Here is a 13,329-nt window from a genome sequence, read left to right as displayed (position 1 = left end):
CTGCTCGAACTGGCATTTCTCCAGTTTTGCGAACAGGCGGTTGTCCCGCAACTTCTGCAATACCTGGCGCACTTGCACCCGGTGGTTCTCTAAATCTGTGGAATAAATTAAAACGTCGTACAGATACACAATAACAGATGTGTGCAGCATATCCCTCAGGACCTCATTCATAAGGTTCTGAAAAACCGCGGGGGCATTGCATAAGCCGAAGGGCATGACCAGGTATTTGTGCTGTCCGTCCCTCGTGTTGAAGGCGGTCTTCCATTCGTCCCCCGGTCTTATGCGCACTAGATTGTAGGCTCCCCTCGGAGGTCTAGTTTGGTAAAGACCTTTGCTCCTTGTAGTCGGTCCATCAATTCTGGAATCAGAGGCAAAGGGTATCGATCTTGCCGTGTAATGGCATTTAGCCCTCGGTAATCGATACAGGGACAGAGCGAACCATCCTTCTTGGCCACGAAGAAGAAGCCGGCCCCAGCTGGGGAGTTGGACAGTCGGATGGAGCCTTTCTGAAAGTTTTCTTGCACATAGGAAGACATGGCTCGAGTCTCGGGGAGAGATAACGGGTAGACCCATCCCCTCGGGGGGGTTGTGCCCGGGATCAGGTTGATGGCACAATCAAATGGCCTATGGCCAGGAAGGAGTTCGGCCCCTTCTTTGGAGAAGACATCTGCGAAGTCTTGGTAGTGCAATGGAAGCGCCAAAGAAGTTGCCAACAGAGGGATGCTGGGACGAGGAACCTTTTCTAGGCAGGTCTCAAAGCATGATGAGCCCCAGGAGGTGATCTGGAGAGTGTCCCAATGTATAATGGGAGAATGTCTCTGGAGCCAGGGAAGTCCCAAAATAATGGGATGGATGGACCTCTCCAGGACCAGAAAGGATATCTTCTCTGTGTGTAGGATTCCTGTGCGGAGAGTCAAGGGCTTAGTGGTAGTGTCGATAATCCCTGGCAAGGGGGTGCTGTGTATTGAAGACACCCTAACCGGAGGGGTCCAGCGTCGCACCCCAATCCGCAGTTGTTGCACCAGGTCTGTAAGTATAAAATTACCGCCGGCTCCGGAGTCGATTAAGGCCTGCATCTCTAAGATTCCTCCGGGATAGACCAAGGTTACGGGTACAGTGCATGAGGAGGCCGGGTTTATGTTACCTAGAGCCAGCTCCTCGGTGATCTCTAGGTTCTGGCATTTCCCAGCTTCTCGGGACAGCAGGCCAGGAAATGCCCCTTAGTACCGCAGTACAGGCACAAGCCCTGGGTTCAGCAGCGTCTCCTTTCTTCTTGGGAGATGGGTCCCCTTCCTAGCTGCATCGGCTCGACTCCCTGAGTTCCTGGCACTGCAGAAGAGGATGGAGCTGGTTGCAGCAATGGGAAGCCTGACATAAGGGGCTTTTTTCCTGCCTTCCCTTCCCGAAGTCGAAACTGCATGCGGCGATCCACTCGATTGGCCAAGTCTATCATGCCATTAAGATCGTCCTGGAGTTCCCTCGCCGCTAGTTCATCCTGAAGGCGCAGTGTTAGCCCCTCCAAGAAGATTCTGTGGAGGCTATCCTCCCTCCAGTTTAGTTCTGCGGCCAAGGTATGGAATTCTGTCACGTTCTTGGCCACTGTCCGAGTACCCTGGCACAACCAGAGTAGTTCCGAGATGGCTCTAGGTTTACAGACAGGCTCATCAAATACCTGTCGAAAAGATGACAGAAACTGGTCCAGGTTTCCAAACAAAGGGTCTCTCCGTCCCACAGGTGAGATGCCCAGATCAAGGGCTTCCCGTCGAGCAGAGACATGATGTAGCTGGTTTTGACCAGGTCGGTAGGGAATTGAGCGGGCAACAAGGAGAAGCGGACCTGGCACTGGTTAAGGAAGCCGTGACACAACTTCGCATCTCCAGCGTATCGAGAGGGCGCCAGGAGCTGCGTGGGGACTACCTGCCCAAGATCACCCACGGTGGCCTGCATGGGGCCCTGACGAGTAGGAGGTCCATCTAGGTGGTTGGCCAACCGCACTACGGTGGCCATGAGAGAGTCAAGACAAATCTGCTGCTGTTGCAGGTGTTGAGCCATCCTGGGAATGGCTTTCAGGCTTGCTGAGTCCGCCAGGTCCAAGGCCTTGCAATCTGTTAGGACATAGGTATGGTGGACCCTTGAGCCAGCTAGGATAGATGTCAGTGCTCTGTGGGACGGCCCACAGAGGAAGTCGAAGCCGGGAGGCAGTCAGGAGAATCTTTGCCCTGGAAACCAGAGACCACCCTGAGAGAGCTCGTAGCGGTCTGGGTCGCTGGGACTTAGGAGAGCCCCCTGAGGACGTGTACCTTTGAAGCCGGAATCGCCGGAGCCAGGACTGAATCCAAGCCAGAGGTCAAGAGCCGAAGCAGGGTCAGAGTCCAAAGCCAAAGGTCAAGAGTCGAAGCAGGGACAGAGTCCAAAGCCAGAGGTCAAGAGCCGAAGCAGGGTCAAGAATCAAGTAGCAACACCTAAAGAAGCAAGAACCTAATTGCAAGACAAGGCACAGAAGGTGTTGCAGGGTTTAAATGCCCTGATAGCGTCTGACATCATCCAAGGCAGGGCTTGAAATTTCCCGTGCTGGTCACTTTAAGAGGGACTCCTCCCCGCATGCATCAAGGGGCGGGGCCAGCCACGGCAGATCGACTGTGTCTCTCCCTCCTCGGGAGAGACACGCTGAAGGCCGTGCAGGCCCGGGAAGGCCTTGAAACGGCCCGGGCCGTCTCCGAGGTAGGTGGAGGAACCGGGGCACGGCCCGGGACCATAACAATTTGATGACCTTCGGAGTGAGGAAACTCACTCAAAGATGAGATTTGTTGCAATGTTCTCTCAACCTAGCTTGATGTTACCCAGGTAGAGCGTCCATCAAGCTAGGTTGAGAAAACATTGCACAAATCTCATCTTTGAGTGAGTTTCACAAGAGGGCACTGTTCTATTCTTACGTCTCACTTTGAATGTCAAAGTTGCCCCTAACCCCTACATTAATACCTAAACCTCACCTCGAGTTACTAGGTGGACCTCCCATAGAGATATAAATACCTATTTAGTATGAGGGCATTATGGCTACTCTTACTCAGGGTTTTGCAAAACAATGAACCCAGCCCTCCTCTTTTTCTGATTTGCATCAAATTTTATGGTGCTATCCGCGTTAAAGGCATTTTCGCATGCGTTAAAGGTGCTTAACACATGCAAAAATGCCATAACACTATTTGATAAATGACCCTGATAGATTGCTCTTTGATATAAATTTAAAAGTTTTGCTTGAGCTTCTAGAATTTTAAAGTATGCCCAATTAAATTGTGTATGCCTGTTCACTGTACAGTATTATTTCATTTAATTTGACAGCAAATACAATGATACTACATATATAAATAAGTTTACAAGTTAACAACAAAAAGAGCAATCAGTTGACTACTGGGTTGGTAATGAGATGCACATCAATTGCTTGATAGTGAATTGGCAACATATTACCAAACATTTTAGCAGTGCAGTTAATGACATACATAATTATGAAAGTTCATCCTTCTGTCAGAATAGCCATAAAATCTTCTAGCTATTCATGAGCAATTAAGAATTACATTTTATTATTGATAATGTTTTGCAAACCCTCAGTCAAGTTCAATATGCATTACCTGATAAGTGAAAATGAATTGGTTTCTAGTGCTAGCAGTGTACCAAGGGATTGGCTGATATAAGTCTATAAGCTGTCAAGATTCACTATGTATGTGACGGTACAGTCCAGAACATTAAACAATGAAATTTCCCTGTGAAATCTTCAGCTGTTTTCCAACCATCTGTGCACTTTCCATAATGTTGCCCCATAGAGTGCCAGCAGAGTTCCTCAGAAACCTGCAGCCTCACAGCAGTTCACAATAGGCACAGAGGTTTTTGCCATGAAAGCAAAATTTAAAAAAAGACAAAAAATTGGCTTTTCACCTTCCTGGACATATTTGTGCAAGCTTCTGGTTCCATTTATTTTTCAACCATAAGACTTAGGGAAATTTAGCTGGCAACATGAAAATGGCAAGTTGCCCTTTTTTGCTGCATTCACAGCTCCATATTTGATCTGAACACATGCAAAATGGTTAATTACTCCTTCTATACATTTTGTGTTGAAACAAGCTCATTAACATTTACAGTAAATTTTTTGAGGAATATGCTAATTTTAAAGAATTGCTTGAACAGCACCTAAAAATGAATTTTTTTCTGTTTCACATATTCTTATCGAGCACTGATAAGAATTCTTGCTTGTAATTTTATTCTCAAATGGTTTTCTGATCTCTATGAATTTTTGGGACTGTTTTCTCAAATACTAATGGAAAAGTATTCCTTATCTCATATCATAAAACTACGTAAATTAGCAGAAAAGAATGTATTCCTTCTATAGAAACACCCCACTTTCTTAGCATCATTCCCTTTGACTCTGACCTTCTTAGAGGCTTCATGTAGTAAATTATGGAGGATGGGTGTTGCTCTGGCTAACAAAGAAGTATTCCCTGTGGAAAAGAAAACAACAATCTCAATCATAGTTCCTACTGGAGATTATTTCAGACCAATTGAAGAATCCTCATTTTAACAAACCCTAGTAAGTTGCTTCATAAAATTCATAATTATGCCTTAATCATTTCACAAAAGTCATAGTTTAAAAAACTACAAAAAATAGAAAATTTACTGATTACTCATCTAGAAATAAAAATAAATCTGGCTACAAATTGAGCCTAACCTGAAGAATAAATAAAGATATGGTTTCCGCTCCACATCATCATTGTTTATTTTTCAACAGCCAAATATTTTATACTTGGGAGGGTAATCTTCAAAGGACCATCTGTGGGTTACAATAGTGCATTATCCACAGAAATGTAACTTTGGAAAATTGTGCAACATTAAAGTACATGCACACTGTGCATGTACTTTAATGCACATAGGAGAAAGGTATTCTGGGGGTGGAGTCTGGGTGGGGTTGGAACTTGCAAGCATATTTTTTTATTATAAAAGTTTGTACATAAAATCTCTCAGCAAAACTACATGCACTATATAAATGAACTTTACAGATATAAATGAGGTTTTGAAATTTTACTTAACTCCTTTGAAAATGTACTCCTTAGTTAATTAGTATTCTCAGTAGGAGCATTAGCTAGAATTTCTTGTTTCATGCTAGAAGGTTAAAGACTGTTTACTGAAGGATGTGGGTATAAATAAATCAGAGAAAATAGCTAGATGTTATTAATATTAGATTTAATTGCTTACACTATCCACCATTGTTTCAATCTATGAAATCAACATTTATCAGGGTGGAAAATAAGTGTAGTATAGTGCACAATAAATACCTGCAGCTATCAACAAAACATTCTCTCAGACACTGCCATGACTCCAGAGAGAGAATGAGAGAAAGATTATAGTATAGAGACCTTCTTTTTCAGTTTTTATTTTGCCTGGAAATTTCAATGGTATAACAAAAGATGTCAGTGGAAAAATGACTGATATTACAAACAGGAGAAAAATCAGTGGAAAAGTCATATTTCCACGTATTTCATTTTTATTCTAACATAGAAATTCTTAGGCAAAATAAAATAAAAACTGAAAGCAAAGGTCCCTAGGTATAATAAAGTCCTCCAGTCAGGAATACTGGCAGTGGTTGACTGGGTGACACTGATATCTGATTTGTATTATTTTACACCCTCTTGAAGACTGATTTCATACATTGAGACATTGGTAGAATGCTATAAGCAATTAAATCTCACACATTTTATTTTATCAAAGCTTAATCTAGTTTATATGGCCAAGATCGATTAATGCATAGTTAGTATTTATCAGCAAGCAGCTTCTTCTTATTTCATTCTTTTACCTAAGCATACAGAACCATTCTCTGGTAACCATCATTAAATTCAGAGCATTTTATTTATGACCCCAAACAAATTATTACACATCATCTGAAAGAATTATCAATGTAATCATTCTCTGCATGTGTTCCTACAGATTATTGTCCTACATAGAAGGGCGATATTCTGTTACTGAACACTGTTTAGACTAGCCAGTTCACTCCATCAGGATGGGATATGTGGCTCCAGTTCTAATTTTTAAACCTTATCTGATGTATGGTGACATATGTATAAAAATAGGATATAATCCCCAGAATAAAATGCAGTGGCACCTATTATTGTAGGACAGGAACAAAATATCCAGATTTAACACAAATATTTTATCATTCTGCCTTGCCATAATTCAGATTTTAGATTATCTTACCTTCTACAGCAACGTCCACATTTAGGTAAGCTATTGTCCTAGATCCCAGAATTTTGCTCATTTCCTAAAAAACATAATTTACAATATAGATAACTAATACAAAATACAATATAGAATACTATTACAATACTTGGTGCCATGAAACTTGGGTTATATCTCATCTGTATGTTTGTTTTTAGCCTAGTTTTTTGCAAGGAATGTGGCCTCATAAAATATTTTTATCTATAAGTGTTTCTTTTTAATTCAAACAAGTTTGTCCATTCCTAGTCATGATACTCCTTTGGGTTTTGTGTTTTGGACTTTACAGACTTCATCACCTAAGAAGCATATGATCAGATAAATCACAAAGTATCTTATTGCTATCATATTGGAGATATGTATTGAGGTTTTTATTTGATTCTAGAGGTGTGTAATGTCATGTGAATGGTTTTACTTGGCTATTGCAAGGCAACTGGTTCATATTAAATATGACCCTCAACCAAATCATGGGAGAGTTTAGATAACTATTCACGTCACAAATAGATTAAGATAAATTTGAGATTCAGCACAAATCAAATCCCTGTATGTGTGCAGTTAGGAACATTTTTTTTGCCTGATTCAGGTGTAGATACTTGCCAGTTTGCAAAGCATTTGAAAATTAAATCTTCTAATCTTTTAATGAATCTTTGAATGTATAGATATTTGCATAAATTCTAATGAATTTGAGTACCTTTTGGTAGGAGTTTTGAAAAGAATAGACAAGATGGGGCTATAGAGTCTGCCAAGGTTGTTATCTCCTTTCCACAGTGCCACAGTGCCACAGTCATAATTTTACAGTTCTGTATGCAAGTTATAATTACAGTTACCATAAAATGGAAGGTAACAGGTTTTAGGTCCATTATGACCATTCTGTCTTTGGCCTGGATTTATCAAAATGCAATAAGTATCGCAAGCGATAGCAAAAGGGGTTGTTTTATGCTAATAGATAGTTTATTACAATTTGTGCTAATTACGGTATTTGTATCCCTATGGGAGGCCCACCTAGAACTCGAAGTGAGGTTTAGGTATTAGTGTAGGGGGTTAGGGGCCACTTTGACATTCAGCATGAGACGTACGAACAGAACAGTGGTCTCTTGTGAAGATTTGATGTCCTTCAGAGAGAGGAAACTCACCCAAAGATGAGATTGGTGCAATGTTCTCTCCACCTAGCTTGATGGACTCTCTACCTGGGTAAGCCCTGGGTTAGCCCTTAACACTTGCGAAAACACCTTAGCGCATTTTGATAAATGACCCCCTAAATGGCTTATCTGGCTAAATTCTAGCTGGATAATGAATTAGAGCTGGTCAAAATTAGCCAGATATAACTTACTTGGTTAAGTAGCAATTTATGTGCAGATATTCAGCAGCATAGCCATGCTGCTGAATATCCCTTGAAACTTAGGCAGATATGTTATATCCAGCTAAATTACTTAGCTGGATATGGCTGAATATTGAACTCATAAAATTTTATGTTTTATTTTCTATCGTTTTTGTGCACACTGGGGCGGCGCGCCTATTTTCCATAGGCCTGCCGGCGCGCGCAGAACCCCAGGACTCGCGTAAGTCCTGGGGTTTTTTGTCGGGGGCGTGTCGGGGGCGGGGCCGATCAATGCGGCATTTTGGGGGCGGGCCCGGGGGCGTGGTTTAGGCCCGGGGCAGTCCGGGGGCGTGGCCGCGCCCTCCGGAACCGCCCCCGGGTCGCATCTAGGCATGCCAGCGGCCCGCTGGCACGCTCGGATTTACTTCTCCCTCTGGGAGGCGTAAATCCCCCAACAAAGGTGGGGGGGGGGGTTTAGACAGGGCCGGGGGGGTGGGTTAGGTAGAGGAAGGGAGGGGAAGGTGAGGGGAGGGCGTTAGCGAATTCCCTCCGAGGCCGCTCCGATTTCGGAGCGGCCTCGGAGGGAACGGAGGTAGGCTGCGCGCCTCAGCGCGCACACCGGCTACACGGAATCGGTAGCCTTGTGCGCGCCGATCCAGGATTTTAGCGGATACGCGCGGCTACGCGCGTATCTACTAAAATCCCACGTACTTTTGTTTGCGCCTGGAGCGCCAACAAAAGTACGCCAACGCGCCGTTTTTGAACATCTACCCCTATGTGTGTAAGTAGCATGTAATAAGTAGTATTTTGCAAAAGCCCAAAGTATGTGAGTACTAGAATTGTCACATATAGGGGCGGATTTTAAAAGGCCCGCGCGCATAAATCCTTCTGGATTTACGCGTGCAGGGCCCTCGTGCGCCGGCGTGCCTATTTTGCATAGGCCGCCGGTGCGCATAAAGCCCCGGGACACACGTAAGTCTCGGGGCTTTCGAAAAGGGGAGGGAGGGGGTGTGTCCGGGGGCGTTCCCAAAACGACGTGGCATTTTGGGGGCGGGCCCGGGGGCGTGGCGCCGGCCCGGGGGCATGGTCGAGGCCTCCGGACCAGCCCCCGGGACCGGAGGACGGAGCGGGGCTGCCGGCCGACAATAGCCGTATGGCCGGCGCCATTTTCCGTACGGAAAAACCAAAGGTAGCGCCGGCGCCATTTCTACAAGCACCGGAGGTCCGAGAGTAAAAGATCACACCGGGACCCTTCCTCTGGACCCCAGGTAATTTAAGGCATTTTGGGGGGGTTCGGGAGGGTGGGGGATTTATTTTAAAGGGTCGGGGTGGGTTTTAGGGTTGTTTTAGTGCCGTTTTCCCGCCCTCCCCCTTCCCCTCCCCCTTCCCCCAATTTACGATTTTTTGACGATAAATCGGGGGAATTGTTATTGTATCGCGGCTCTAACGATTTTTGACGATTTAAAATATATTGGATGATATTTTAAATCGTCAAAAAACGATTCACATCCCTATGAACTACTGCTAATAACCCCAGAAGGCAGTCCTCTTCATAACCAACTGCATTCTAACATTCAAATATCCCATGCCCGAGATCTTGGAGTTATAATAGATAGTCACTTGAATTTAAAGCAGTTTATAAAACAGACAACAAAGGAGTGCTTCTACAAGCTACAAGTACTCAAAAAACTCAAACCGCTACTATTCCACCATGACTTCAGATCCGTCCTCCAAGCTATTCTTTTCTCCAAGATAGACTACTGCAATTCCATCTTGCAAGGTCTACCAGCTTCTACTATAAAACCTCTCCAGTTGCTCCAAAATGCAGCGGCGAGAATCTTAACAAATATCAATCGGAGAGCGCATATCTCCCCCATCCTAAAGGACCTCCACTGGCTCCCAGTAAACTTCAGGATCCTTCATAAATCACTGACAATTATCCACAACTATATTCACCATCAGACCCCTGTAGATCTGCTACACCCTCTCAAACTACACTCGACAACCAGACCCTTAAGAGATGCCTACAAGGGATCCTTACATGTTCCCCCAATCAAATTTGTACAACACGCTAACATCAGAGACAGGACATTCTCTACCGCAGGACCCTCTATCTGGAACGCTATACCCCCGGACCTCAGACAGGAAACCTGTCTACTAACTTTTAAAAAGAAACTGAAAACATGGCTATTCTGCCGAGCCTTCCCTGCCAATAGCCTGATTTAGAATTATCATGCCTCCCTCCCTTTCTCCATTGTAAATAGTATTTTATTTATTGTATATAGTAATCTATCTTCGTTCTCCCCCTCTTTTTTTCCTTCTCCCAGTTAAGGCAACCTTGTTAGAATGTAACTTTTATGCTCCTTCAAATTGTCTCTTGTTATATGGTTGGTTATAGTTCTGCTTCGTTCGATGTAAACCGAGTTGATTTGATCTGTATCAAGAAAGTCGGTATATGAAAAGCCTTAAATAAATAAATAAATAAATAAATAAATAAATAAATAAAGCTGGAGTGCTGGCTAGGGTTTCTGGGGACGAAGGATGAGAAATGCAAAAATAGTTTTTGTTGTTTGTGATGGGTAAATGTGGTCAAATGGACCAGAACAGGACCATGTGCATTCTCCATTCTTCAGTCTCAGGGAAAGGAACACTACTGTGTCTGAGTCACTCTGGCTAGCACCCTCCCCCTTCCCCAGGACTCCAACATCTGCCATGTCTGTCTCCCACAGCAAAATCCAGATTCCAGATCTGCACTGAGTTGGCATGTACTATGCAGCATCTGAAGGTGGCCCCTGAAAAGGGGGATATATATATATGTGTGTGTGTGTATGTGTGTAAATATGAAACTGCAAAAAAGGATGCAAAGTATACCTATAAATATAGAAACAATGACACCTTATGAACTTGATTAATGCATCACATGATGAGCAAAGTGTCTTATCACCGTACTTCTTGTAACAGCAATTTTGCATTAAAAATTAAGGCTGTATTATCAGCCTATTAACATGCTCTGTTTTTCTCTTTGCCTCATCTTACAGTACTGAGACCTCTTTATTAAAAATGGAAGTGTTTTTACCACCTATAGTAGAATTCAATAAACTCACCTCAGCCCACTCCATAGATCCTATAAGCCCATATTCTTCTGCCCCCCAGCTACAGAAAATAATGGATCTCCGTGGTCTCCAGCCTGCAATGTCAAAGAGAACTGGTGAGGAATAAAGTTTCAGCTCAAGGAACAAGTGCTGTAATATGTAAAATAATTACTAAGGATTAATCTTCAGTGAATAAAGCATTAAACCAAAGTCATCTACAAGGACTTCCCATTATTTCAGCCAGCACGTGTATGCTTCTTATGGCAGTAACTGCAATGTTTCATTGTAAACTCAATTTCAAATTCCACTTTTCCCACTGATACTCCTTGTGACCTTGGTCAAGTCAATTTATCTCCCATTGCTTCAGGTATTCACTTAGATTTTAGGGACTTATCATATCTGAAAAAAAATTGTTGTAAATCACCTTCAGCTGCAATTGGAAAGACAATCTAAATGTAAATTATTGTTATTATTGTAAACGCAAGCAATAATTCTTTATGAGGAGGCAGTCAGGGGGGAAGGGAAAGGGGTCCCCTTCCGAACCTTCCAAATATCTGGTCTGCTGCAGGGTGGGAAGGATGCCTCCAAGTAGTTTTGATGCAGCTGTTGTTTCCCTCTAACGACTGATGAAAGCCAACATTGGCAAACTACTGCTGTAGTGGCAGCAGCAGGGCGCACTGCAACCCTGCCTCTGAGGAAAGTGTAATATTGTCAACCCCATCCCTCCTCCACTGCCAGCACCTCAAAATAGTGAAGACCACCAGGGCTGTAGTGCAAACATACCACTCCTGCTGGCGTCAATTGTTGCCCCCCCTGGCAGCTTTCGCTATTTGGGGGGATGCCGGCAGCAGAGGCAGGGATGGGGTTGGCTTGGGGGAGTGAGGGGAGGAGGGAAATCCCCTAACATGATAACATTTGAATTGGTGGAAGGTAAGGGGCTGGCTCACCTCCTCGGGTCTTTCAACCTGCCACTTTTTGACTTGTCAGCCCAAATTTGAATATCAGTCTGGGGGAGGGGGGCCCTGGCTACCAGCCTAGACCTGTATTGTTTTTTTTTAATTCTGTCTGCGCTTATGCAGCTACATTCTTTGAAAATGGCTGCATAAACTTAAAGTTTATCTGAGTACATGTACCAGGATAACTTTAAATCTAACCAGCGATATTCAAAGATAGCTGATTAGGTTTAAAGTTATCTAACTAAAGGTAACCAGATAAGTTTATTTGGGGATAATCAGCAGGAAATCTATCACATTGAATGAATATCCCTGAAAACTCAACTGGCTAACTTTATCTGGCTAAGAAATCCATTTTACCCTTTTTTTGAAAATTGGCCTACCTCCTGCTACATCAGAACAAAGAATTCCTTTATTTGTCAAGAATATCAGATCTGAAGAAAAATAATTATACTTTAAGACTTAGACTCTTAGAAGTTGATATTCAAAGGGATTTGTCAGAATAATTATTGAGTTAGCCAGAAAAACATTGGGGATTTCAATCAGATAAATGTTATCCACCTTACTCATATTATCCAGATAAATTGAACAAATTCTGGGGTAGAGTTAATTTAGCTGAATACCTTGTCTGGCTAACTCTGATATTCAGAGTTATCCAGCTAAGTCTGGACATGCTCAGAGAAGGGGTTAAAATTATCCAGGTACATGTACCTTGACAACTTTATCTTAACCGGCTATATTCAAATTATAGAGGCCAGATATGTCGCTGAACTAGTAATGAGGGCTAGAGTACCTGAACCCCTCCCCCACCAAGGCCCCCAAAAGATTTAAAAAAATGTTGTGAGCCTGTTAGCCCGAGGGGCCTCCCCAAACATGTTCCCCCCAACCCCCCAAAATTGACAAAATAAATTTTGAATTCAGACTTTCTGAAGCCCTCCCTTTCTCCTATTCTCCTCCACAAGCCCAATCCAAACCCTCCTATAAATACAAAAATATCCAAAAATGTTGGGATATTTTCATGCAAGGCTAAATTCTGATTTGTACTATTCATACAATCCTAAAATAGCCTCTTTCATTACATTTTTGTCATTCATTCAAAACAAACACACATCCCTAATAGTACAGGTTTCTCTTTAAATCTTTAGGCAGGACCAGGAAAAGTAAAGGAGTTGTCTGTGGATGTCTACACATCAACCTCAGAAATTTCTGATCCTTTAGAGGTCTGCATGCATATTAACAGTAGAAGTGAGTCAAAAGACAAGCGAAATTAGAAAAGGCAGTCTCGGCTGGTCCAGTGACTCAGTGGCAAGTACTGTGCATTTCTGTGGGGAAGGTCTTTGTTTCATTCCTGGATCTGGTCGTCTGCATCCAGGGTCAGCTAGGGATACTGTGGGTGCAGTATTCCCTAGGGAATGTCATCGTCATCATTATCATATAGTTTCTGGATTTAGAGCTCATAATACAGAATTCCAGAAGGCACATTAGTGCATTGTTCCTGGCCTCAAGACCGTTGTTGCAATGACCAGACTAGGAACAGTGGAAGGGGAAACAATTTCCCTTATTAATAATAGGCTGAAAAAATCATGAAGGCTCATGATTCCGGAATCCCAGCCCTGGTTCTGACTGAGCTGCGAGAAAGAGAAAGGAGGAACTATTTTTGGGAAACCCAGCCGTGGACAGACGCGGCCAAGTCCCCCCTCTCTTACCAGCAGAT

General features: G+C 43.3%; 1 protein-coding gene across 1 annotated transcript in view; it reads right to left on the bottom strand.

Annotated features, from left to right (window-relative positions):
• Positions 1 to 13,329, bottom strand: part of LOC115090152 (putative N-acetylated-alpha-linked acidic dipeptidase) — a gene marked incomplete in the record, with an annotated part of 417,134 nt that overhangs the window by 250,532 nt on the left and 153,273 nt on the right. Inside the window, 3 exon segments of the mRNA XM_029598900.1 lie at positions 4,420 to 4,487; positions 6,235 to 6,298; positions 10,675 to 10,757. Coding sequence (XP_029454760.1) covers positions 4,420 to 4,487; positions 6,235 to 6,298; positions 10,675 to 10,757 — 215 coding nt within the window.

Source organism: Rhinatrema bivittatum, chromosome 4 (assembly GCF_901001135.1).
Source record: "Rhinatrema bivittatum chromosome 4, aRhiBiv1.1, whole genome shotgun sequence".
Lineage (NCBI taxonomy): Eukaryota > Metazoa > Chordata > Amphibia > Gymnophiona > Rhinatrematidae > Rhinatrema > Rhinatrema bivittatum.
This window is presented reverse-complemented; position numbering and strand designations above follow the sequence as displayed.